The sequence below is a fragment of the Carcharhinus amblyrhynchos genome, chromosome 35, assembly GCF_965287045.1.
Source record: "Carcharhinus amblyrhynchos chromosome 35, sCarAmb.v2.hapA, whole genome shotgun sequence".
NCBI classification, from domain to species: domain Eukaryota; kingdom Metazoa; phylum Chordata; class Chondrichthyes; order Carcharhiniformes; family Carcharhinidae; genus Carcharhinus; species Carcharhinus amblyrhynchos.
This window is the reverse complement of record NC_137358.1, coordinates 16,738,624-16,765,876: the sequence shown is the minus strand read 5'-3', so window position 1 is coordinate 16,765,876 and position 27,253 is coordinate 16,738,624. Positions and strand designations below refer to the sequence as shown.

At 50.3% G+C, this 27,253-nt stretch overlaps 1 protein-coding gene across 1 annotated transcript; it reads left to right on the top strand.

Moving 5' to 3' along the window:
- Positions 1-27,253, top strand: chadlb (chondroadherin-like b). The gene is made up of 6 exons (XM_080217362.1): positions 1-73; positions 6,753-6,814; positions 9,782-9,943; positions 20,313-21,992; positions 24,245-24,411; positions 26,948-27,253. Exons 1-6 carry the CDS (start codon positions 1-3, stop codon positions 27,171-27,173), a joined length of 2,370 nt encoding a protein of 789 aa, XP_080073488.1. The 3' UTR covers positions 27,174-27,253.

Genomic DNA, 27,253 nt, shown 5'->3' with positions numbered 1-27,253 from the left:
ATGGTAGAATTCTTTGTCAAAGTGGATAATGATATAATTGATTTTGAGACCAGTGTCTTGAATCTCTGTGAAGGTAACTGTGATGGTATGAGGCATGAATTAAAAGACAGTGGACAGGAAACGGGAGACATTTGAAGAACAAATAGATGAATTCCAGAAGTTGTTTATTCCTGTTTGGTACAAGAATGGCAAAGGAACTGTGGCCAAGTTATGGCTCGCAAGGGAATTTAAAGATAATATCAGATTCAAGGAAGAAACATACAAACTGGCAAGAAATAGCAATAGTCCCGAGATCGGGAGCAGTTTAAAATTCAGCAAAGGAGGACCAAGAGATTGATAAAGAAGGGAAGAATAGAGTATGAAAGTAAGCTAGTAGGGAACAAAAAAACTGACTGTAAAAGTTTCTGTAGATATGTAAAGAGAAAAAGATCGACAAAAACAAATCTTTACAGTCAGAAACAGGAGAATTCATAACGGGGAATAAGGAAATGGCCGAGGAATTAAATTAGTATTTTGCTTTAGACTTCACAAAGGAAGACATGAATAATGTATCAGAAGTGCTGAGAGAAATATGTTTTAGTGAGGAGTGAAGGGAATCAGCACAAGTAGAGGAATGGTTTTGGGGAAATGGATGGGATTGAAGGTGGATTAATCTCCAGATCCTGATAATCTTCATCCCAGAATACTGAAGGAAGTGGTCTTGGAAATAGTAGATCCATTGGTGGTTATTTTCCAAAATTCTTTGGATTCTAAAATAGTTCCTACAGGTTGGAAGTTGCCAATGTAAGCCCGCTATTCAAAAAGGGAGGTAGAGAGAAAACAGGGAACTATAGACCAGTGAGTCTAACATCGATACTGGGGACGTTGTTAAGAGTCCATTATCAAGGATTTCATAACTCAGCATTTGGACAGCAGTGGGATAATCAGACAAAGTCAGCATGGATTTACAAAAGGGAAATCATATTTGACAAATCTACTGGGATTCTTTGAGGATGTAACTAGTTGGAAAAATGCTTGAATCCGTCATCAAAGAAGAAATAACGAGGCACCTAGAGAAGAATTGTTTGATAGAGCAGATGCAGCACGGATTCGTTAAGGGGAAGTCGTGTTTGACAAATTTATTGGATTTCTATGAGGATGTGACTAGTGCGGTAGACAGAGGAGAACCAGTGGATGTGGTGTTTCTCGATTTTCAAAAGGCGTTTGATAAGGTGCCGCACAAAAGGTTGCTTCAGAAGGTTAGGGGGCATGGAGTTTGGGTAAGGTGTTAGCGTGGATAGAGGATTGGTTGTCTAATAGGAGGCAGAGAGTTGGTATAAATGGGTGCTATTCGGATTGGCGGTTGGTGACTAGTGGAGTGCCCCAGGGATCGGTGCTGGGGCCTCAGCTATTTACCATTTATATAGATGATCTGGAGGAGGGGGCTGAGTGTAGGGTGTCGAAATTTGCTGATGACACAAAGATGAGTGGAAAAGCAAATTGTGCGGAGGGTGTGGAAAGTCTGCAGAGGGATCTAGATAGGCTGAGCGAGTGGGCGAGGACCTGGCAGATGGAGTACAATGTTAGCAAGTGTGAGGTTATCCACTTTGGCAGAAATAATAGTAGGAGGGATTGCTATTTAAAGGGAGAAAAGCTGCAGCATGCTACAGTGCAGAGGGACCTGGGGGTCCTTGTGCACGAGTCGCAAAAACCCAGTCTGCTGGTGCAGCAGGTGATCAAGAAGGCGAATGGGATGCTGGCCTTTATAGCGAGGGGGATAGAATATAAAAGCAGGGAGGTCTTGCTGCAGCTGTACAGGGCACTGGTGAGGCCACAGCTGGAGTACTGTGTGCAGTTTTGGTCACCGCACTTGCCCAAGGATATTTTGGCCTTGGAGGGAGTGCAGAGGAGGTTCACTAGGCTGATACCGGAGATGAGGGGGGTTGGACTATGAAGAGAGACTCAATAGACTGGGTCTGTACTCGCTGGAGTTTAGAAGGATGAGGGGGGGATCTTATAGAGACATATAAGATAATGAAGAGGATGGATAGGGTAGAGGTAGAGAGGTTCTTCCCGCTCGGAAAGGACAGCAGGACTAGAGGGCACAGCCTCAAGATAAGGGGGGGTGCAGTTTAGATTGGAGTTGAGGAGGAACTTCTTCACTCAAAGGGTGGTGAATCTCTGGAATTCTCTGCCCATTGAAGTGGTGGAGGCTGCCTCGCTAAATATATTTAAGTCACGGGTAGATAGGTTTCTGATAGACAAGGGGATTAAGGGTTATGGGGAGAAAGCGGGAAAGTGGAACTGATCCACTTCAGATCAGCCATGATCTTATTGAATGGTGGGGCAGGCTCGAAGGGCTAGATGGCCTACTCCTGCTCCTATTTCTTATGTTCTTAGTCAACTTGACTGAGGAGAACCAGTAGATGTGGTTTATTTAGACTTTCAGAAGGCTTTCGACAAGGTCTCACATAGCAGACTACAGTGTAAAGTTAAAGCACATGGGATTACAGGGAGTGTGTTGAGATGGATAGAAAGCTGGTTAGCAAATAGGAAGCAAGGAGTTGGCATAAATGGGTCTCTTTCTGATTGGCAGTCAGTGACTAATGGGGTTCCTTGAGGATCTGTGCTGGGACCCCAACTGTTCACATTATATATTAATGATTTGGAAGAGGGAACTGAATGTATTATCTCCAAATTTGCAGATGATACAAGGTTGGGTGGGAGGGTGAGCTGTGAGGGGGATGCAGAGATGCTTCAGTGTGATTTGAACAGGTTGAGTGTGTGGGTATCTGCATGGCAGATGCAGTATAATGTGGATAAATGTGAGGTTATCCACTTTGGGAGCAATAATAGAAAGGCAGATTATTATCTGAATGGGTGTAAATTGAGAGAGGCGGATACTCAGCAAGACCCTGGAGTCCTCGTGCATCAGTCACTGAAAGTAAGCGCACAGATACAGCAGGCGGTAAAGAAGGAAAATGGTATGTTGGCCTTCATAGCAAGAGGATTTGAGTATCGGGATAGGGATGTTTTGCTGCAATTGTACAGGGCGTTGGTGAGGCCACACCTGGAGTATTGTGAGCAGTTTTGGTGTCCTTATCTGAGGAAGGATGTCCTTGCTATAGAGGGAGTACAGCGAAGGTTTACCAGGCTGATTCCTGGGATGGCAGGTCTGTCATATGAGGAGAGACTAAGTCGGTTAGGATTATATTCACTGGAGTTTAGAAGAGTGAGAGGGGATCTCATAGAAACTTATAGAATTCAAATGGGGTTAGACAGGAAATCTGCCATCCTTACCCGGTCTGGCCTATACGTGACTCCAGAGCCACAGCAATGTGGTTGACTCTCAACTGCCCCCCTGAAATAGCCCAGCAAGACACTCAGTTCAATGGCAACTAGGGATGGGCTATAAGTGCTGGCCCAGTCAGAGACACCCATGTCCCACAAATGAATAAAGAAAATCCTTTCTAAAGCAACTAGAACTGGAGCCTAACCTGTGCCTTGCTTATCATTCTGGGAGGGTATCATTAATTCCAGATATTCCAAGATGTGGGACAGTACGGAGGGGGATTGGCCAAAATGGTTCTGAGGATGGGGAAGATTTTAGCTCCAGGGTTAGGGTTGGAGATGTGGGGGGTTGTTCTCCTCAAAGCAAAGGAGATTCAGCAGAGTTTTGGTTGATGCAAACAAGATTGTCCACCTTATCCAAAGCTGGCACAAAGAAAATTCTTCGCAGGTGGAAGATGTGGTCAAGAAGGCGTTTGGTGTACTGGCCTTCATCAATCGAGGGATTGAGTTTAGGAGTCGGGAGGTAATGCTGCAACTTTATAAGAGTGTTGTCAGACCCCACTTGGAGTACTGTGCTCAGTTCTGGTCGCCTCACTACAGGAAGGATGTGGAAGCTATTGAGAGGGTACAGAGGAGATCTACAAGGATGTTGCCTGGATTGGGAGGCATGCCTTATGAGGATAGGTTGAGGGAGCTTGGTCTTTTCTCCCTGGAGAGACGAAGGTTGAGAGGTGACCTGATAGAGGTTTATAAGATGTTGAGAGGAATAGATAGGGTGGATTCTCAGAGGCTATTTCCCAGGGCTGAAATGGTCACTACGAGAGGACACAGGTTTAAGGTGCTGGGGAGCAGGTACAGAGGAGACGTCAGGGGTAAGTTTTTCACTCAGAGGGTGGTGAGTGAGTGGAATCGGCTGCCGTTGGTGGTGAACTCGCTGGGGTCTTTTAAGAGACTTCTGGATGAGTATATGGGATTTAATAGGATTGAGGGTAAGCCTAGTAGGTAGGGATATCATCGGTGCAACTTGTGGGCCGAAGGGCCTGTTTGTACTGTAGTGTTCTACGTTCTTTCTCAGGGTCCCAAATGTGTAGGGTAAATGCGTGGGCCTGGGTAAGATGCTCTTTCAGAGAGTCGGTGCAGACCTGATGGGCTGAATGGTCTCATAGAAACCCTACAGTACGGAAAGAGGACATTCGGCCCATCGAGTCTGCACTGACCACAATCCCACCCAGGCCCTACCCCCATATCCCTACATATTATACCCACTAATCCCTCTAACCTACACATCCCTGGACACTGAGGGGCAATTTCTTAGCATGGCCAATCAACCTAACCCACACATCTTTGGAGTGTGGGAGGAAACCAGAGCACCCGGAGGAAACCCACGCAGACACGGGGAGAATGTGCAAACTCCACACAGACAGTGACCCGAGCCGGGAATCGAACCTGTGTCCCTGGTGCTGTGAGGCAGCAGTGCTCACCACTGTGCCACTGTAGAGGGTTAGCAACTGACTCCCTACAGGCCTCAGGCTCTGGAATTCCCTCCCTACATACCCCTCTGCCTCGTTACCTCGCTTTCCTCTTGTAAGCCCCTCCTTCAAGCTTACCCCTCTGTCACCGTCCTTCCTAATCTGGCCTCATGTGATTCAGCGTTAACCCCTTGTTTGATTGCACTCCTATAACCCGGCTTGGGGGTGGTTTACTGTGTTGGGGGTGCTATATAAATGCAAGTTGCTGTTGTTTTTCACCATTCGTGCAGCCACACATGGTCGCATAGCTTCGCCCAGGACACTAACCTATTGAGAGGGGATGGCCTCTCTCAGTCAGAGCGAGTCCGATTCCGTCTGCTCGTCCACAGGAGGTTGCGCCGCCATCCCCCACACCCCTCCCTAGTGGCCCAACTGAGCAGAAATTCCTGACCTGAATATGAACTGAGTACAGCTGGGAAAAAAGAGACATACTGTCAAAGTTTTTGGTCTTGAACTCATCAGGTCTGATCTGCAAGAATACCAAATCTCAAAAGCAGATAATTTATACTGCATGAGAAGAGATCATAGAATCATAGAACCCTACAGTGCAGAAAGAGGCCCTTTGGCCCATCGAGTCTGCACTGAACACAATCCCACCCAGGCCCTACCCCCATATCCCTACATATTTTACCCACTAATCCCTCTAACCTACACATCCCTGGACACTAAGGGGCAATTTCTAAGGGGCATGGCCAATCCCGCACATCTTTGGACTGTGAGAGGAAACCGGAGCATCCGGAGGAAACCCACGCAGACACGAGGAGAACGTGCCAACTCCACACAGACAGTGACCCGAGCCGGGAACCGAACCCAGGACCCTGGAGCTGTGAAGCAGCAGTGCTAACCCACTGTGCCACCGTGCCACCCCAAGAGGGCCCTGATTGGTTGGCAAGGCAGCTGTGATTTGTAGAGGCAGGCTCCCACGGGGAATGCACCAGGGCGCAGTTAACCGCCAAGCCTTCGTTTAAGTGCAGACCAGGCAAGTCGACTCTGATTGGCCGAGGCCAATTTTTATAGGGAAGGAAATGGCTGACCCCCACGCTTTTTGTTGAAGTGTTGAAACTATTAACCGGTCTCTGCACCCCCTGGCGTCGGAGAGGAAAGATAAGGGAATCAGTCGGTGGGGGTGCGGGGGGGGGGGGGGCGGTGTCTAATCAAATCGCTGATTCCCTCGCCGCATCCCTGTTGGAAAAAAAACACGGATGGAATTTTCCCGCTCCGCCCGCCACGAGGATCGTCAGCAGGCGAGAGGCAGGACCACGGAAACCTCGGGGTGGGGGGGGGTGGGGGGAGGGGGGGAATTTTCCTCGCCTTGGGGTGAGCGCCGGCGGAAGACCCTGTCCCATACCAGGGGAGAACTGCTAGTCGCTCCTCCTAGTGAGGCACCCCCGGCGGAACAGCTGACTTAAACTTAGCTTAGGATGTTGGCTAAGTTGGGGAGGGGGGGTGGGGAGGATTTGACAGGCCCATTGACCTGTCTCTGTGCCCCGACGGTAACGAACTTGGACGGAGAAGGGCGAGCGAGGCCTGAGTCTCAGCAAACAGGGGCCCAGCGAGCAGCCCAGGAGAAAGATCCCTTTGTTCAGGATATATATATTAAAAAAAATCCTTGGATTGGTGCTGCAGGCAGTGGAAAATTCCAGGTCTCTCAGCTCCAACACCTCCCCCCCACCCCCCCCACACCCCTCCCTTCCCCCCCTCTCTCCGATACGAGCGCTCGCAGCACTCTCGCTAAGACTCAGGATCCCCACCCTAATCTCTCCTGTCTCCCTCCCGAGAATCCCGGACTCCCAAACAGACTCCAAGTTTTGTGCTGCTGTGACCACAGGGTGGTGGGGTTGAGGGGGGGGGCGGGCGGAGGGAGGTGGGGGGGGGTGCGGTTTATCAGGAACATTTCAGACTCCCAGTCGGCTCCCTTTTCTCCACCCCCCCCCCCCCCCGTTCCGGTTGCAGGCTCCAAGTCGCCGTCCCCCGGCGTCGTCAAAGGTAGGTGTTTAGATCGGATCCGTCGACGGGTGAGCGACTTCGCTGTCGATTTGCTCAAACCCTCTCGGTTTCTCTTGAGGGGGGCCGGGCGCCGTTTCCGCCTCCGGTGGCTCGGCCGCTGAGGGTTGGCACCTCGCCTGGGTGAGCTCACGGTGCCCCCACCTCCTGGGGAGGTGGGGGGTTTGGGGGGGGGGGGAGGGGTAGACACTTGGCGAGCGGGGAACCCGGGGCTGATACCCCGTGGCTGGGTTGTGTTGACGCGGATTCGGGCCTCGCTCGCGGGTCAACGCCCAGCCAAGGTTAGCCCGGCCCCGTGCCGCTGGCGGGCTGAGTGTGACGGCTCGGCATCGAGCCCCCGGGGGGGGGGGAGGGGTGGGGGGGGGGGGGTGAGTCTGCGATTTGCTGGAATTTTCCACCTTGTTTTCTCTGGGACGGAGCTTGACATTCCCACACGGCAGCTCAGAGACTGCTCATTCCCAGAATATCCGGTGCGGCTGCTGGAATCTTTTCAAACCGCCCATAGAATTCCCCATTCAGGGAGGCCATTCAGCCCATCGGGTCCGCACCAGCAGCAATCCCACCCAGGACCTATCCCCGTAACCCCCGCACGCTCACCCTGATAGTCCCCCTGACACTGAGGGGCAATTTAGCACGGCCAGTCCACCCTAACCCGCACGTCTTTGGAGTGTGGGAGGAAACCGGAGCACCCGGAGGAAACCCACGCAGGCACGGGGAGAATGTGCAGACCCCGCACAGACGGTGACCCGAGCCGGGAATCGAACCCGGGTCCCTGGCGCTGTGAGGGAGCAGTGCCAACCCACTGTGCCGCCCTCTCAGGATGTGTCATTTGTGCTCAACTGTTTTCCAGAGATTTCAATAATTCATAGATTCCCTGCAGTGCAGAAGGAGACCATTCGGCCCATCGAGTCTGCACCAACCGGCTGACAGAGTATCTTACCCAGACTCTACCCCCACTAATCTCTCTAACCTACACATCTAGGTACACTGAGGGCAGTCTACCATGGCCAATCCACCTAACTGGCATATCTTTGGCGTGTCGGAGGAAACTGGAGCCTCCAGAGGAAACCCACGCAGATATGGGGAGAATGTGCCGACTGCACACAGACAGTGACCCGAGGCTGGGAATCGAACCCAGGTCCCTGGTGCTGTGAGACAGCAGTGCTAACCCACCGTGCCACCCTGATGTGTTGCCCAGCCCTAATTACCCTCGAACTGAGTGTCCATCTCGATTATTTTGGGGGACAGTTGAGAGTCACCCACGTTGCTGTGGGCTCTGGAGTCACATGTAGGCCAGACTGGGTAAGGATGGCAGATTTCCTTCCCTATAGGGACACGAGTGAACCAGATGGGTTTTTACTGAGACTAGCTTTCAATTCCAGGGCTATTAATTGAATGTAAATTCCACCATTCCCACCATGCCGTGGTGGGATTTGAACCCGTGTCCCCAGAGAATTAGCCTGGGCCCCTGGGCTACTAGTCCAGCGATATCACCCCTACTCCACATCTCCCCACTTCATTCCTGAAGGTGACTACACTGCCCAGCTCTGCTCAACCCAGCCCACACCCACCTGCTCAACACCTTTTAAACTTGTGGGGGGGTGTGGGGTGGTCCTAGTGATATAGAGTCGTACAGAGAAGGAAAGGCCATTCGGCCCATCGAGTCCGCATCGACAACAACCACCTCTAGAGCTGCGCTGATCCCATTTTCCAGCTAATCCCATATCCGGGAATGTTCTGATGTTTCAAGTGCTCATCCAAATACATTTTAAAGTTTCCGGCCTTCACTACCTTCCCAGGCAGCACGTTTCCGATTCCCACCACCCTCTGAGCAGAAAGGTTTTCTCTCAAATCCCCTCTGGATTTCCCACCCCTCGCTCTCAATCGATGACCCCTCAACCAAGGGGATCAGCTGCTCCTTACTCACCCTGTCCACACCCCTCGTAATCTTACACACCTCAATCCTGTCCCCCCTCAGCCTTCTCTGCTCCAGAGAAAACAATCCAGCCTCTCCTTATCGCTCAAACGCTCCGTCCCAGGCAGCACCCTGGTGAATTATTCCCCCCTTTTCTCCCCCCTTTGCTTCCCCTTTTTTCTCCATTTTCCCTCTCTCCCACCCATCTCTCCTTTCCACCTCATCTTCGTCTGTCACAGTTTACCCTCTGGTTCCAGCTCCTCTGCCCTTTGGCCGTTCTGTTCTCTCTAGGGGCTGCCATTAGCAGCCTCTCCCCTGGTTTCTGTGGCTATGACTCATCTTTCATTCCCTCCCCCTGCAGTATAAATACCTTAGTAAGGAGTCCCACAACACCAGGTTAAAGACCAACAGGTTTATTTGATAGTAAACGCTACGAGCTTTCGGAACGATGTTCCTTTGTCAGGTGAGTGGAGAGTTCTGCTCACAAACAGGGCATATAAAGGCACACACAGGTTACAGAATACTGGTGAGAATGCAAGTCTTTCTAATCACATTCTCACCAGTATTCTGTAAACTGTGTGTGCCTTTATATGCCCTGTTTATGATCAGAACTCTCCACTCACCTGACGAAGGAACATCGTTCCGAAAGCTAGTGGTGTTTACTACCAAATAAACCTGTTGGACTTTAACCTGGTGTTGTGAGAGTTCTTACTGTGTTTACCCCAGTCCAACGCCGGCATCTCCACAGTATAAATATCTCCCACTTTTAACTTTGACAAAGGGTCACCTGGACTCGAAACATCAGCTCTTTTCCCTCCTTACATGATGCTGCCAGACCCGCTGAGATTTTCCAGCGTTTTCCCTTTTGGATTCAGATTCCGCAATAATTTGCCTTTATCCCGGTGAATCTGCTCTGTTTCCCTTCTCGTGCAGTCACGTCCCTCCTGTAGTGAGCGTACACCAAGCCAGAGGCAGCCAGACAGGTCGGGGAGGGGGGCGGGAATCACACTGGGAAAGCTTTGGGAAGCCCTGGTCTAACTGGGGTGGTTTTATTTTTCTTCAGATGTTCCGGCTGCGTTCCAGCCACTGGTTCCTGGGAGCCGTCCTCACTGCCCTTGTGAGTGGGAGTGTGGCGTGTCCGTCTTACTGCATCTGTGACAATATCCAGCGAGAGGTGACCTGCGTCAAGAAACAGTTGACGGAGGTGCCCGTCACCATACCAGAGGTTTGTACTGGGCCCATTCTCAAAGGCACCTATCCGGTTTGCTGACCCTGTCCACCGTGCCGGGTTTTGAGAGGTGGGCAGGAGTTTCCGAGCTTGAGCTGAAAACAGAAAGTGCTGGAAAACACTCGATAGGCCAGCGCGCAGGACCCATCTCGACGTCGACCTTCGCATCCATCTTCCGCCTCCACTTCCCTTCGAACATCCAATCTCTCCGCCTCCCCCACAGCCCGAGACCTCACCACTTCTCAGACCCCCCCCCTCACCACCGCTCCCTCATCCAACAACTCCCCCTTTAACTTGTCTCCAAATCGAAGGTGTTGCTCACACTCGCCCGTAGCGCCTGTCTTTTTGTAGGGTGTGTAGAACACTCCTTGCTCCTACTCAACCTACCCCCACCCTTCCCAGCTTTGCCTCCCGGACCCTGATGACTGTATCGGCGCCATTTCCTTATCCTTCCTGGAAAGCTTCGTTCGCCATTGAAAGAGCCGGAGCGGGAAGAGGCCATTCGGCCCATCGAGTCTGCACCGACCACAATCCCACCCAGGCCCTGCCCCCCACATCCCTACATATTTACCCACTAATCCCTCTAACCTAACTTTACTTCCAATTTCCAGCCCTCTCACACCTTCACCTGGTCCAACCCTGCCTTCCCTTCCCCTGTCTCCGTTTCCGCTGATAGATTGTCTCCTATTATAAACCCACCGACTCCTACATCGACCTCCCCTACACCCCCTCGCTCCCTCTGAGATCCCACCCCGTTCCCCCACATCTCTGTCTCATACTGATGATGCCACCATTCATCGCTCTTGTTTCTGACACATCTTCTTTTCCCCAAAACTGAGGGTTCCCCCCCCCTTCTCCACTCTGTGGTTACCAGGGTGCAAAATACCCCCGCTCAGTCCCCACGTGCCACTCCGACCGTCCTGTCCCTGCCATTTTAACTCACCGTGTCCTCACGTCCATCCTTGGGCTGCTGCAATGCTCCACTCAAACCCAACGCAAAGAACGCAGAACAGTACAGCACAGCCGATCATGATAAACTGAAACCATCCGCGCTTACAGAGTCCGTATCCTTCCATTCCCATCCTATTCATGTATTTGTCTAATTGCCCCTTAAATGTCACTATTGTACCCGCTCCCACCCCCTCCCACATTCCAGACGCTCACCACTCTCTGTGTAAAAAATTTGCCTCGCACACCTCCTCTAAACTTTTCCCCACTCACCTTAAACCCCTGTCCCCGAGTACTTGACTTTTCTACCCTAGGAAAGAGCATCTGACTATCCACTCTCTCCATGCTACTCAATCTTGTAAACCTCCATCAGGTCACCCCCTCAAACTCTGTCTTTCCAGTGAGAACAACCCAAGTTTCTCCAACCTCTCCTCGTAGCTAATACCCTCCAGACCAGGGCAACATCCTGGTAAACCTCTTCAAAGCATCCACATCCTCCTGGTAGTGTGGCGATTAGAATTGTGCATAATATTTCCTCCGGGCGCTCCGGTTTCCTCCCACACTCCAAAGATGTGCAGTTTTGGTCGCCGCACTTACGCAAGGATATTTTGGCCTTGGAGGGAGTGCAGAGGAGGTTTACTAGGCTGACACCGGAGTTGAGGGGGTTGAACTATGAAGAGAGGCTGAATAAACTAGGCTTGTACTCGTTAGAGTTTAGAAGAATGAGGGGAGATCTCATTGAGACGTATAAGATGATGAATGGGATGGATAGGATAGAGGTGGAGAGACTCTTCCCGCTCAGAAAGGACAGTAGGACTAGAGGGCACAGCCTCAAGATAAAGGGGGGGCAGTTTAGAACGGAGTTGAGGAGGAACTTCTTCACTCAAAGGGTGGTGAATCTCTGGAATTCTCTGCCCGTTGAAGTGGTGGAGGCTGCCTCGCTAAGTATTTTTAAGACGCGGGTTGATGGGTTTTTGATAAGAGAGGGGATTAAGGGTTATGGGGAGAGGGCGGGAATGTGGAACTGAGACACGACAGATCAGCCATGATCTTATTGAATGGCGGGGCAGGCTCGAAGGGCTAGATGGCCTACTCCTGCTCCTATTTCTTATGTTCTTATGGGTTGATTGGCCGTGCTAAATTGACCCTGGTGTCAGGAAGATCAGGAGGATGAATATGTGGGGTTACGGGAATAGGGTCTGGTTGGGATTGTGGTTGGTGCAGCCTCGATGGGCCGAATGGCCTCCCTCTGCACTGTAGGGATTCTATGATACTATTGTACACTCGAGAAGCAACACCCCATCTAGTGATTGAGCATTTGACAGACTTCTGGATTCAATAGAAAGTTCAACACTCACATAGCACAAACTTTGTCCTCTTTTCTTTACCGTGTGTTAATATGAATCTTAGTTTTCAGACAGAGCTGTTGATTATTCTGCCATTCACACGTACTTGGCACCAAAGCTCAGTTTCTTGCTTACAACCATTAACGTTCCCTTGGCCTTCTGCTCCATGGCATCTTTGTACCTCTCCCACCCTATCCCTTTTCTTCTTCCCCCCCCTATCCAACTTCTCCTCATAGCTAATACCCTCCAGACCAGGTAACCCCCCCTGGTAAACCTCTTCAAGGCATCCCTGTCGCCATAACCCCAGGGACTTACCCTGCTAATCCTCCTGACTCTAAGGGACAAGTTCCCCCTCCAATGGTGTGAATCCCATCACATTTGCCCCTCACCTCAGTTCTGAAGAAGATTCGTATCTGAAACATTAACTCTGGGCCAGATTTCCCACCGCGTGGCGTGCTTTCCAGTTCCTGCTCGTGTTATGTGTGGCTCACCAGTCGGGAAACCCATCGCGGGGTGGGGTTGGGGGTGGGGGAGGGTGGTGGTGTCACTCTCGGTGGGACTGGAAAATCCTGCCCTCTGTTCCTGTCTCCACGGATGCTGAGTATTTCCAGCACTTTCTGTGCGTCCCTCGATCTGGTTCTGATTCTCTAAATTTGCTCACCTTTATTGTGGAGTCCAATAGTGGTAGACAAAAGTCGTAGGGATTGGAATGAGGCACTGACTGAGTGTTAAAATGGGCGGTGCAGGCTTGTAGGGCCAAAGGGCCTGTTTCCTGTGCTGTGTTGTTCTTTGTTCTTTCAATTTTTATCCCATTATCTCCACCAGGCTTCTCTTTCACTCTGTCTTCGACAATATCTTCTTCCTCGGTGATGATAAATGCAGAATATTCATTCGTTTCCTCAGCCGTACTCTTTGTCTCCAGGGTAGAGACAGGATCACTCGTGTCACTAAAGAGCTTCACCTCTCCTTAGGCTCTTCCGTATGACTATCGTTGGGAAACAGAATTGAAATCCACTATTCTTACACGATCTGTCTCTAAACCTCCTCCTATTCCTCTTCATCTAAACCTATCGGTGTACCCTTCTATTTTTTTCGGGTGGCACAGTGGGTTAGCGCTGCTGCCTCACGGCGCCAGGGACCCGGGTTCGATTCCCGGCTCGGGTCACTGCCTGTGCAGAGTCTGCATGTCCTCCCCGTGTCTGCGTGGGCTTCCTCCGAAGATGTGCGGGTTCGGTGCTAAATTGCTCCTCAGTGTCCTGGGATGCACGGGATAAATTTACAGGGATAGGGCCTAGGTGGGATTGTTGTCGGTGCAGACTCGATGGGCCGAATGGCCTCCTTCTCCACTGTAGGGATTCTATGATTCTACGTGCGGGTTAGGTGGATTGGCCGTGCTAAATTGCTCCTTAGTGTCCTGGGATGCATGGATTAACGGGATAAATTTATGGGGAAAGGGCCTGGGTGAGATTTTTGTTGGTGCAGACTCGATGGGCTGAATGGCCTCCTTCTGCACTGTAGGGATTCTATGATTCTACGTGCGGGTTAGGTGGATTGGCCGTGCTAAATTGCTCCTTGGTGTCAGGAGGATTAGTAGGGTAGGTACGTGGGGTTATGGGGATATTCCTGGGTGGGGTTGTTGCAGGCTCGAATAGCCTCTTTTTTGCACTGTAGGGTTTCTATAATTTCCATGTGCTAGCCTAGGTTCCACCAGCTACACCGGGGTTAGGACTGGCAACTGGATTCCCAAACCAGGTCGTTAAACTAGACACAAATCCTTTTCTTGATTGTTCCTTTATAAAGCTGCAGCATTGTCAACCAACTCCTAAACTCAATCCTTCATCAATCGAGGGATTGAGTTTAGGAGTTGGGAGGTAATGCTGCAACTTTATAAGACCCTGGTTACACCCCACTTGGAGTACTGTGCGCAGTTCTGGTCGCCTCACTCCAGGAAGGATGTGGAAGCTATTGAGAGGGTGCAGAGGAGATTTACAAGGATGTTGCCTGGATTGGGAGGCATGCCTTATGAAGATAGGTTGAGGGAGCTGGGACTCTTCTCCCTGGAGAGACGAAGGGTGAGAGGCGACCTGATAGAGGTTTATAAGATGTTGAGAGGAATAGATAGGGTGGATTCTCGGAGGCTATTTCCCAGGGCTGAAATGGTCACTACGAGAGGACACAGGTTTAAGGTGCTGGGGAGCAGGTACAGAGGAGATGTCAGGGGTAAGTTTTACACTCAGAGGGTGGTGAGTGAGTGGAATCGGCTGCCGTCAGTGGTGGTGGAGGTGAACTCGCTGGGGTCTTTTAAGAGACTTCTGGATGAGTACATGGGATTTAATGGGATTGAGGGTTATAGATAGGCCTGGTAGGTAGGGATAGGATCGGCGCAACTTGTGGGCCGAAGGGCCTGTTTGTGCTGTAGTTTTTCAATGTTTATTTGCAGGATGCAGTGTTGCATACACCCCAACACCTACACACTTAACCTGTGGCCCAGCAATCTCACTTTGTACAGTGAGAGAGGATTTGAGTTTAGGGATAGGGATGTTTTGCTGCAATTGTACAGGGTGTTGGTGAGGCCACACCGGGAGTATTGTGAGCAGTTTTGGTCTCCTTATCTGAGGAAGGATGTCCTTGCTATAGAGGGAGTACAGCGAAGGTTTACCAGGCTGATTCCTGGGATGGCAGGTCTGTCACATGAGGAGAGACTAAGTCGGTTAGGATTATATTCGCTGGAGTTTAGAAGAGTGAGAGGGGATCTCATAGAAACTTATAAAATTCTAACAGGGTTAAAACAAAGAACAAAGAACAAAGAACAATCCAGCACGGGAAACAGGCCCTTCGGCCCAACGAGCCCGCACCGCCGCATCACCCTACACCTATTCTACCCTGTGTGTCTACGAATGGAACCCTACTCAGTCAGATTCAGGGAAGAAATAGTGTCAATTTGGTAAAACCAATCAGCCTAAGAGCACATCTTTGGGGTGTGGGAGGAAACCGGAGCGCCCGGAGGAAACCCACGCAACCACAGGGAGAATGCGCAAACTCCCACAGACACAGGCCCAAATCCATGTATCTGCACAGCCAGCAGTGCTAGTCACTGAGCTGTTGTGGTGCCCGTCTACCGGTCCAGGATCAAGCACACACACCGACATGAAGTACTAGGCCACTCCTGGACTTCCAAGAGCAGCCCACGCATGACCCGCCGTGTGCATGCCCCTCGCTTGACACGAGGTGGACCTCCACCTGTGGAATAAAGACAAAAATATTAATCATACAGCCTGCCCTTCCGGTGTCTCCCGAGGTTTAACCCTATTTAATAGCCCCTACCATATCCCTCCACTGTCGTTTCACTCATGTGCCTATCTAACTGCATCTTAAATGAGTCCAACGTTCCTGCCTCCACCACCCTACTCGGTAGCGCATTCCAGACCCCCACAACTCTCTGCGTAAAGAACCTTCCTCTTACCTCCAAATTATACCTCTCCCCCCTCACCCTTAAATGATGACCTCTCGTGTTCGTACCCAGTCTAGGGAGCAGCCTCTCACTATTAACTCTATCTATTCCCTTCAGTATCTTATATACTTCTATCATGTCCCCTCTCAATCTCCGTCTTTCCAAGGAGAATAGTCCCAGTCTCTTCAATCTCTCCTCGTAACCCAGTCCCCCCATGCCAGGCAACATCCTGGTAAACCTCCTCTGCACCCTTTCCAGAGACTCCACGTCCTTCCGGTAGTAAGGTGACCAGAACTGGACGCAGTACTCCAAATGCGGTCTAACCAACGTTCTGTACAACAGAAGCATTAGACGGCAGCTTTTATACTCTATACCCCTTCCTATAAAGGCTAACATCCCATAAGCCTTCCTAACAACCTTCTCCACTTGTGACGCAACCTTCATGGATTTGTGAACCTGCACTCCCAGGTCCCTCTGTATGTCTATACTCCTAATCGGCCTACCTTTTATCACATAGCTCCTCTCTGCATTATTCCGTCCAAAATGCATCACCTCGCATTTGTCAGGATTAAATGCCATCTGCCAACTATCTGCCCACAGCACCAACCTATCTATATCCTGTTGTATCACCTGACAATCCAGTTCCATACCCGCCAACCCTGCCATCTTGGTGTCATCAGCAAACTTGTTGATCACACCACCTACGCCCTCTTCCAAGTCATTTATGTAGACTACAAAGTTAGACAGGGTAGATTCAGAAAGAATGTTCCTGATGGTGGGGGAGTCCAGAACTAGGGGTCAGAGTTTGAGGATAAGGGGTAGATCTTTGAGAACTGAGGTGGAGAGAAATTTCTTCACCCAGAGGGTGGTGAATGTGTGGAATTCACTCCCACAGAAAGTAGTTGAGGCCAAAATGTCTGATTTCAAGATGAAATTAGATATAGCCCTTGGGGCTAAAGAGATTGAGGGGTATGGAGCGGGGGAGAGGGGGATCAGGATATTGAATTTGATGATCAGTCACGATCAAAATGAATGGCGGGGCAGGCTCGAGGGGCCAAATGGCCTCCTCCTTGCTTCTAGTTTCTATGTGCTCTTAGTAATTAATTAAACAATGACCTTTCACCTATGTATCTTAAGGATATAATTAATATCTCAGTAACAAAGAGACTTTTACCATAGAAACCCTACAGTACAGAAAGAGGCCCTTCGGCCCATCGAGCCTGCACCGAACACAATCCCACCCAGGCCCTACCCCCATATCCCTACATATTATACCCACTAATCCCTCTAACCTACACATCCCTGGACACTAAGGGGCAATTTCTTAGCATGGCCAATCAACCTAACCCGCACATCTTTGAACTGTGGGAGGAAACGGGAGCACCCGGAGGAAACCCACGCAGACACGAGGAGAATGTGCAAACTCCGCACAGGCGGTGACCCGAGCCGGGAATCGAACCCCGGACCCTGGAGCTGTGAAGCAGCAGTGCTAACCACATGCCGCCCACTAACAATCAGCCCATTTAATACTGAACGCTTCACGTAGACAGAACAAACACTGGAGTTAACGTCCCGGGAGTGCGTCAAACACTGAGTGCAGCGATCAGAAGTTAGAGGCTGAATCGGTGGGGTGGGGGCGGGGGGGAGGGATATGTTTTTTTTCTTGACGGGCTGAATGGCCTTTCTCGCCCAGGGGGTTGTGAATGGCTGGGCCAAGTCCATCATTGGTCAGTCTGTGAGTTCACCATTGACCAGTTGGTTGGAAATATCGGAGTTTCTGCAGAGTTGTGTCAGACACACTCAGTGTTGGGTTCCTGCTGGAGGTGGGGGAGGCCAGCTTCCAACAGAGAGTCCGCGCAGGGGAAACGGTGTAATGAAGGGGGGGGGGAAGGACTCCAAGGTGGTAACTGGCTCTGACCTCTCGCAAACTGCTTCCTGAACAATCTCTTCCCCCACAACTTAACATAAACAAGCGTGTAACTTTCTATTTACTTTTGCTGGCGTCTTTTATACTGATGAGGGAGATACGAGAGAGATGCGCTGCCTGGGAGGGTGGTGGGTGAGTACTTGGCACGCCATAACATTCAGGGCTGTGGGCCAAGTGCTGGCACGTGGGATTGGGTGGGCAGGTCAGGGCCTTCCATACATCGGTGCAGACTCGATGGGCCGAAGGGCCTCTTCTGCGCTGTAGGATTCTGTGACATGATACCTTAAAGTGTTAACTCTTACAAGGTCTGCAAACCTAGAGAACTGGGCTACACCTGCAATCTTTGGTTAATTCCTTGGTCTCAGGAAATATTTGATTTGATTTATTATTGTCGCGTGTGTGTTAGTATACAGTGAAAAGTACTGTTTCTCGCACAGACAAAGCATAGAGAAGGAAAGGAGAGGGTACAGAATGTAGTGTTACAGTCATAGGGTGTAGAGAAAGATCAACTTAATGCGAGGTAGGTCCATTCAAAAGTCTGACAGCAGCAGGGAAGAAGCTGTTCTTGAGTCGGTCGGTACAGGACCTCAGACTTTTGTATCTTTTCCCCGACGGAAGAAGGTAGAAGAGAGAATGTCCGGGATGCATGGGGTCCTTGATTATACTGGCTGCTTTTCCCCGAGGCAGCGGGAAGTGTAGACAGAGTCAGTGGATGGGAGGCTGGTTTGCCTGATGGATTGGGCTCTGTTTATGACCCTTTTGTAGCTTCTTGCGATCTTGGACAGAGCAGGAGCCCAGACCAAGCTGTGATACAACCAAAAAAAGGTGCTTACCCTCCCCACAGCTCACTGTCCCACCCAGCTTTGTGTCATCTGCAAATTTGGAGATATAACACTTTGTTCCTTCGTAGAACCATAGAAAATTACAGCTCAGAAACAGGCCTTTTGGCCCTTCTTGTCTGTGCTGAACCATTTTTTGCCTAGTCCCACTGACCTGTACTTGAACCATATCCCTCCACACCCCCCTCATCCATGAACCCGTCCAAGTTTTTCTTAAATGTTAAAAGTGACCCCGCATTTATCCAGCAGCTCATTCCACACTCCCACCACTCTCTGTGTGAAGAAGCTCCCCTAATATTCCCTTTAAACTTTTCTCCTTTCACCCTTAACCCATGCCCTCTGGTTTTTTCTCCCCCTAGCCTCAGTGGAAAAAGCCTGCTTGCATTCACTCTATCTACACCCATCAAAATCTTATACACCTCTATCAAATCTCCCCTCATTCTCCAGGGAATAAAGTCCTAACCTATTCAATCTCTCTCTGTAACTCAGCTTCTCAAGTCCCGGCAACATCCTTGTGAACCTTCTCTGCACTCTTTCAACCTTATTTACATCCTTCCTGTAACTAGGTGACCAAAACTGTACACAATACTCTAAATTCGGCTTCACCAACACCTTATATAACCTTACCATAACACTCCAACTTTTATACTCCGATTTATAAAGGCCAATGTACCAAAATCACTCTTTACAACCCTATCCACCTGTGACGTCACTTTTAGGGAATTCTGTACCTGTATTCCCAGATCCCTCTGTTCAACTGCACTCTTCAGAGTCCTACCATTTACCCTGTACGTTCTACTTTGGTTTGCCCTTCCAAAGTGCAATCTAAGTCACTAATATATGTAGTGAATAGTTGGGGGGGGTCCCAGCACTGATCCCTGCAGTACCCCACTAATCACTGCTCGCCATTTATTCCTACACTTTGTTGCCTCTCTGCCAACCAGTTTTGGGTTCAATACACTTCCCCCAGTCCCACGTGCTCTAATTTGACATGCTAATCTCTTCTGTGGGACTTGGTCGAAAGTGTTCTGAAAGTCTAAATAAACCACATCCACTGGCTCCCCCTCATTAACTCTACCTTGAAGAATTCCAGTAGATTTCCCAAGCGTGCTTTCCCTCTCACCAATCCGTGCTGCCCCTGTCCCATCTGTTAGAATATAAAAGTAGGGAGGTCTTGCTGCAACTGTACAGGGCACTGGTGAGGCCGCAGCTGGAGTACTGTGTGCAGTTTTGGTCGCCGCACTTGCGCAAGGATATATTGGCCTTGGAGGGAGTGCAGAGGAGGTTCACTAGGCTGATACCGGAGATGAGGGGGTTGGACTATGAAGAGAGACTAAATAGACTGGGTCTGTACTCGTTGGAGTTTAGAAGGATGAGGGGGGATCTTATAGAGACGTGTAAGATAATGAAGGGGATGGATAGGGTAGAGGCAGAGAGATTCTTCCCGCTTAGAAAGGACAGCAGGACTAGAGGGCACAGCCTCAACATAAAGGGGGGGGGGGTGCAGTTTAGATCAGAGTTGAGGAGGAACTTCTTCACTCAAAGGGTGGTGAATCTCTGGAATTCTCTGCCTGTTGAAGTGGTGGAGGCTTCCTCGCTGAATATATTTAAGTCACGGGTAGATAGGTTTCTGATAGACAAGGGAATTAAGGGTTATGGGGAGAAAGCAGGAAAGTGGAACTGATCCACTTCAGATCGGCCATGATCTTATTGAATGGCGGGGCAGGCTCAAAGGGCTAGATGGCCTACTCCTGCTCCTATTTCTTATGTCAGTAAAGTGCAGTGGTGGAGAGAGAGGGAACGCCTGGTACAAAAAGTAGGTGTGACTCCTGCATTAACGATATCTGTGTTACAGGCCACGAGGAAACTGGACATCAGGGGCAACAACATCAACTCGATTCCCCACGGGACCTTCCTGCCCATTCCATACCTCACCCACTTAAATTTACAGAAAAGTAACATTCAGCACCTTGCGGAAGGTGCCTTCCGCGGACTGGGGCAACTGGTCTACCTGAACCTGGGCTTCAATAACATCGAATTCATCTTCCAGGAGACCTTTGATGGCCTCACGTCCCTCCAGCAGCTCATCATTGACCACAACAAGATTGAGGAGATCAGGCCCGGTGCTTTCAGCCAGCTGGGCTTCCTGAATTTCCTAAACCTTGAGGGGAACCTCCTGGTGTACCTCCCTCCTTTACTCTTTCAGGGGTTACAGCAAATTAAACACCTGCGCCTGTCCAAGAACATGCTCAATAATCTTGCGGATGAGGCCTTTGCTGGTCTCTGGACGCTGAAGAGACTGAGCCTGGATGACAATGAACTTCAGTACCTCCCAACCGAAGCTCTCTCCAGGCTCAAAAACGTGGTCAGACTGGAGCTTGGCCAGAACCCCATGACGTACCTCGGAGAAGAGTCCGTCCGGATGCAGTCGCTCAGGCACCTGGCTCTGGACAACATGGCCCTCCAGGAGGTATCTCACACCGCGTTCGTCCACAGCCCGAAGCTGGCGGTGATCGACTTCCACTCCAATCAGCTGGAGGCCCTGCAGCCTCTGGAGGGGCTCGAGAGCTTGAGGGTGGTCAACCTGACCGGCAACCCCATCCAGTGTAACTGCTTGATGAGGCCTTTCCGGGAGTGGATGGCCAACTCCACCAGGCTCAAGGCTGAGGTGTCCTGCGGCGCGCCCGGCGTATTCCGGGGCGAACGGTTAGACTCGCTACGGCTGGTCGACCTGAAGTGCGTCAGCCGGCCCTCGGACTACGAAGAAGAGGAGGAACTCAAGGCGGAGAGTAAGGCGGACCCAAGTAATCAAGAAAGGCGTCCATGCCCAGAGTCCTGTGACTGTCAACATGACCTACAACACTCTAGCTGTGAAGGGAAAGGTCTACGGAAGATCCCAAAGGGATTCCCCGCTGACACTCAATTACTTGACATCCGTTACAATGACTTCCACCTTGTGCCCAAAGGTTCTTTCCCAAAGTTAAAAAACCTTGTTTCCCTTCACATGCAGAAGTGTAGAATTCATGACATTCAGGCTGGGGCCTTCCGAGGTTTGAAGAAGCTAATTTACCTCTACCTGTCCGGCAACGAGATATCGAGTCTCCATCCAGCGATGTTCGACGGCCTGCTCGACCTGACCTACCTCTACCTGGACCACAACAAGTTGCCATCCCTGCCCAAGGGAGGCTTCAATCTCCTCCCCAAACTCTTCGCCCTCCACCTGGAGCACAATCCCATCCCCCGGCTGACTGACGACAACATGGAGGGGGCCGAGCAGATACGCTGGCTTCACCTGACAGGCGCCAACCTCACCTACATCTCGCCAGCCGGCCTGCGGCCTGCCGGGGAGCTCCAGAAACTGTTCCTGGACGAGAACCAGCTGACGGCGGTGCCCACCCTCGCCCTGGCCGGGATGTCCATGTTGGACGAGCTGAAGCTGTCCAAGAACCCCATCAGGCAGATCAGGGACGCTGCCTTCCTCCCGGTGGCAGGCTCCCTGCAACACTTGTGGCTGAATGACATGGGTTTGGAGAAGGTAAGCTGGTTCCCGAGATCGGAAAAGGGCTCGATCCCATAACCCCATGCATTGACCCCAGGGGTCAATTTTACCTCGGCCAATCCATCTTTGGACATCTTTTTTTCCACATGACTCTCCATCAGACCTGCTGAGCTTTTCCAGAACTTTCTGCTTCATTTCAGATTTCCGGCATCCGCAGTATTTTGCTTTTTATTTGGATTGAAATTCCCAAAATCTATCCCCACCCCCCCGCCGCACCCCGATATCCTTGGGGTTAAACGTACCTGATGTCCCGAGTCTTCACCTGCCCAGGCTCCATCCTTTGAAAATCCCTCCAAAATCCTTGTCGCATTCATTCTACTTGTTAAGACGTTCCACTTTTCCCTGAGCTAGTTTGGCACGGATCCATATCTCGCTCACATCCCTGCAAAGTTCCTTCAGCAATTATCCAACATCAAAGCCACTTTGTAAAGTCAAGAGATAGTTTTGAACTCTAAGATCAGGAAGGTAAGACTCTCACTAACCTTTACAGATGCACCACAGAAAGACATGAGGAGAAACTTTTCACACAGCGAGTCATTAGGATCTGGAATGTACTGTCTGAGAGTGTGGTGGAGACAGATTCACACAGCGAGTGGTTAGGATCTGGAATGTACTGTCTGAGAGTGTGGTGGAGACAGATTCACACAGCGAGTGGTTAGGATCTGGAATGTACTGTCTGAGAGTGTGGTGGAGACAGATTCACACAGCGAGTGGTTAGGATCTGGAATGTACTGTCTGAGAGTGTGGTGGAGACAGATTCACACAGCGAGTGGTTAGGATCTGGAATGTACTGTCTGAGAGTGTGGTGGAGACAGATTCACACAGCGAGTCATTAGGATCTGGAATGTACTGTCTGAGAGTGTGGTGGAGACAGATTCACACAGTGAGTGGTTAGGATCTGGAATGTACTGTCTGAGGGTGTGGTGGAGACAGATTCACACAGCGAGTGGTTAGGATCTGGAATGCACTGTCTGAGAGTATGGTGGAGACAGATTCACACAGCGAGTGGTTAGGATCTGGAATGTACTGTCTGAGAGTGTGGTGGAGACAGATTCACACAGCGAGTCATTAGGATCTGGAATGTACTGTCTGAGAGTGTGGTGGAGACAGATTCACACAGCGAGTGGTTAGGATCTGGAATGTACTGTCTGAGAGTGTGGTGGAGACAGATTCACACAGCGAGTGGTTAGGATCTGGAATCTACTGTCTGAGGGTGTGGTGGAGGGGGCGTTAATATCTCTAGGATGTAGGCCATCAGGTCTAGGGGTTTTGCTGCATTTCACTCCTATTAAAGATTCCTGTACCTTTTCTATCATTAATATTAATTACATTCTGTTCCCTGAATTCAATGACCAGGGATAGACTCACAGAATCATAGAATCTCTACAGCACAGAAGAGGCCATTTGACCCATCAAGTCTACACTGACTCTCTAACAGAGTATCTTACCCGGACCCTCTCCCCCACCCTATCCCCATTATCTTGCACATTTACCATGGCTAATTATTCTAGTTCACACATCTTCGGACACTAAGGGGCAATTTACCGTGGCTAATCCACCTAACGGCAGTACAGGGTACAGTGGTTAGCACTGTTACCTGGATTCGAATTCCCAGCTTGGGTGACTGTGCGGAGTCTGCATGTTCTCCCCAGGTCTGCGTGGGTTTCCTCCGGGTGCTCCGGTTTCCTCCCACAGTCTGAAAGACGTGCTGATTAGATGCATGGACCCGATCTGGAGTGTGGCAACTCAGGGATTTTTGCAGTAACTTCATTGCAGTGTTAATGTAAGCCTTGCCTGTGACTAATAAATGAACTGAACCGGCACTTCTTTGGGCCGTGAGAGGAAACTGGAGCACCCGGAGGAAACCCACGGGGTTACCAGGAGAATGTGCAAATCTATATGATCACCCGAGGCCGGAATCGAACTCGAGTCCCTGGCACAGTGAGGCAGCAGTGCTCACCACTGTATATGTCTCTGAATTCCCAACCTTTGACCTAGTCTTTGCCACGGTAGCTGTTCCAGCTCTGTTCCCGGTCAGTGATAACCCCCAGGATGTTATAGTGGGGCGGGGGGCGGGATTCAGCAATAGTAATGATATTGAATGTCTAGGGTTAGACTCTCTCCTTTTGGAGATGGTCCGTGCCTGCCACTTGTGTAGATGGGGAATAAACATCCATACCAAAGAACAAACTGGCTGGTGACACTGGCTCGCTGATGTCTTACTGCAGATCTTCGATGGGGCCTTTGATGGACTGGACACAAGCTTAGAAAGTCTGTACCTGGAGAATAACAAACTGAACTACATCCCCGATCTGAGAAAGTTCACAAACCTTCACACCATCGACCTCTCCAACAATCCCTGGAACTGCGACTGCCCACTCCTTCACCTCCGCAGGTAAACACCTCTTCACAAGGCTTTGGAAACAGCTATGCGATTACTGATTGTGATTTTCTGCTTAGCACTGTACCAAGATATTCAATTTCTAGGTAAGATTTAACGAAACGCTGAGTTAGGTTCCCTGCAGTGTTGAACAGAGTTGAGGAGGAACTTCTTCACTCAAAGGGTGGTGAATCTCTGGAATTCTCTGCCCGTTGAAGTGGTGGAGGCTACCTCGCTGAACATATTTAAGACACGGGTAGATAGGTTTTTGGTAGGCAAGGGGATTAAGGGTTATGGGGAGAGAGCGGGAATGTGGAACTGATCCACTTCAGATCAGCCATGATCTTATTGAATGGCGGGGCAGGCTCGAAGGGCTAGATGGCCTAATCCTGCTCCTATTTCTTATGTTCTTATATTCAGTGCCAAACCACTCTGAATTAACCCTGAGCTTGGGAAACCCACAGGTCCATCTTGCTTTCTCTCACCTCAACCAATCAGCGCCCTTTTCCCCTGGTGTTGAAATTGTGCTAATTTGAAATTTGGTATTCATAGAAACCCGACAGTGCAGAGAGAGGCCATTTGGCCCATCGAGTCGGCGCCAGCCACAATCCCATCCAGACCCTACCCCCATACACATTTACCTGCTAATCCCTTTAACATATGCATCTCAGGGGCAATTTTAGCACGGCCAATCAAACTAACTCGCACATCTTTGGAGGAAACCCACGCAGACACGGGGAGAATTTGCAAACTCCACACAGACAGTGACCCGAGCCGGGAATCGAACCCAGCTCCCTGGAGCTGTGAAGCCTCAGTGCTGACCCACTGTGCCGCCCGCACTGTACCGTGACCTGGCATTTGTCCAGGGAAGGTTCGTTGACTCGTTCCTGGGATAAGGAGCTTATCTTACAAAGAAAGTTTGGACCTGTACACTTTAGAGTTTAGGAGAAGGAGAGATGACCTTATTGCTTTGAATGTGCAAGAAACAAAACTATATACGAATACATGTAACAATAATAAGTCAAATCAGAGAACGAAGGACAAAGAAAATTACAGCACAGGAACAGGCCCTTCGGCCCTCCAATCCTGCACCGACCATGCTGTCCAACTGAACTAAAACCCCCTCTACCCTTCCAGGGACCATATCCCTCTATTCCTATCCTATTCATGTATTTGTCAAGACACCCCTTAAAACTCACTATCGTATCCGCTTCCACTCCCTCCCCCGGCAGCGAGTTCCACCCTCTGTGTAAAAGACTTGCCTCCTACATCTCCCTTAAACCTTACCCCTCACACCTTAAACCTGTGCCCCCCCTAGTAATTGACTCTTCCACCCTGGGGAAAAGCTCCTGACTATCCACTCTGCCCCTCACAATCTTGTAGACTTCTATCAGGTCTCCCCTCAACCTCTGTGAGAACAAACCAAGTTTCTCCAACCTCTCCCTCATAGCTAATGCCCTCCATACCAGGGCAACATCCTGGTAAATCTTTTCTGTAACCCTCTGCAAAGCCTCCACGTCCTTCTGGTAGTCAAAAATCAAATGTCTCAATAAGGTTACCTCTCATTCTTCTAAATTCCAACCTCTCCTCAGAAGAAAATCCCTCCATACCTGGGATCAACCTGGTGAACCTTCTCTAGACTCCCTCCAGTGCTACGATGTGTCTCCCTAGATAAGGGGACCAAAACTGTTCACGGTATTCCAGGTCTTGTCTAACTAATGCCTTGTGCAAATACTTCCTTATTTCATACTCCATTCCCTTTGAAATAAAAGGACAGCATTCCATTTGTCTTCCCTGTTCCTTGCAGACTCGCTTTTCCTGCATGGGGACCCCCGGCTCCCTCAGTGTGGCAGCTTTCTGCAGCCTTTCTCCATTTAAATGATGTTCGGCTCCTTTATTCTTCCTACCAAAGTGCAAAGCTTCATATTTTCCGAAAATTACATTCCATCTGCTCGGTATCACTGGCTCGCACACCAGGGCACACACCCACAGTGGTTAGCACTGCTGCCTCACAGCGCCGGGGACCCGGGTTCGATTCCCGGCTCGGGTCACTGTCTGTGCAGAGTTTGCACGTTCTCCCCCGTGTCTGTGTGGGTTTCCTCCGGGTACTCTGGTTTCCTCCCACACTCCAAAAAATGTGTGGATTGGCCATGCTGATATTGCCCTCTTGTGTCGGGGGGAATGAGCTAGAATAAATGCACTGGATTACAGGGATAGGGCCGGGGGTGGGATAGTGGTTGGTGCAGACTCGATGGGCCGAATGGCCTCCTTCTCCACTGTAGGGATTCTATGATCCTGTGAATGTGCAAACTCCGCACAGGACAGTGACCCGAGGCCGGAATCGAGCCCGGGTCCCTGGCGCGCTGTGTGCTAGCAGTGCTAACTGTGCCACCGTATCGATCACTTTGGAGAGTGCTGTGGAGATAAGGAGGCGCTAAAGAAATGCAGATTTTTTTTTGGTGCCCCATTGCGCGTGGGAGAGATGTATTATCGCCTGTGTTTATCTGAAGCAGTGATTTTTGTTTCACCGACACGTTTTTATCTTTGAAAGGTGGATGAGAAATACCAACCTAAAGGTCACGGCTGTCTGTGACCTCCCAGTAAACTCCACGGGACTGAGCGTGAGGGACGCCCCCTTTGACGACTGCGAAGGGAACCTTCCCGGGGAGGCGGAAAGTCAACCGGACCAGGAGACCAAGCAGGGCAAACGGAGACCAAAAAAGGCCAAGAAACTACGCAAGTCAGAGAGGAGGAGTAAAAAGAATAAATCTGAGTAGATGGAGCTGACAATGTGCACAGATTGAGCTGAAGCAATGTCCTGACGGTGATGCGGGCAGGCTGACTGGCTTTTTTAAAA

Coding starts and splice junctions, on each gene's coding strand:
- chadlb (XM_080217362.1), top strand. CDS start 1: ATGGTAGAATTCTTTGTCAAAGTGGATAATGATATAATTGATTTTGAG. Junction 6,815..9,781: donor TAGATCGGATCCGTCGACGG/GTGAGCGACTTC, acceptor ATTTTTCTTCAG/ATGTTCCGGCTGCGTTCCAG. Junction 21,993..24,244: donor ATGACATGGGTTTGGAGAAG/GTAAGCTGGTTC, acceptor GTCTTACTGCAG/ATCTTCGATGGGGCCTTTGA.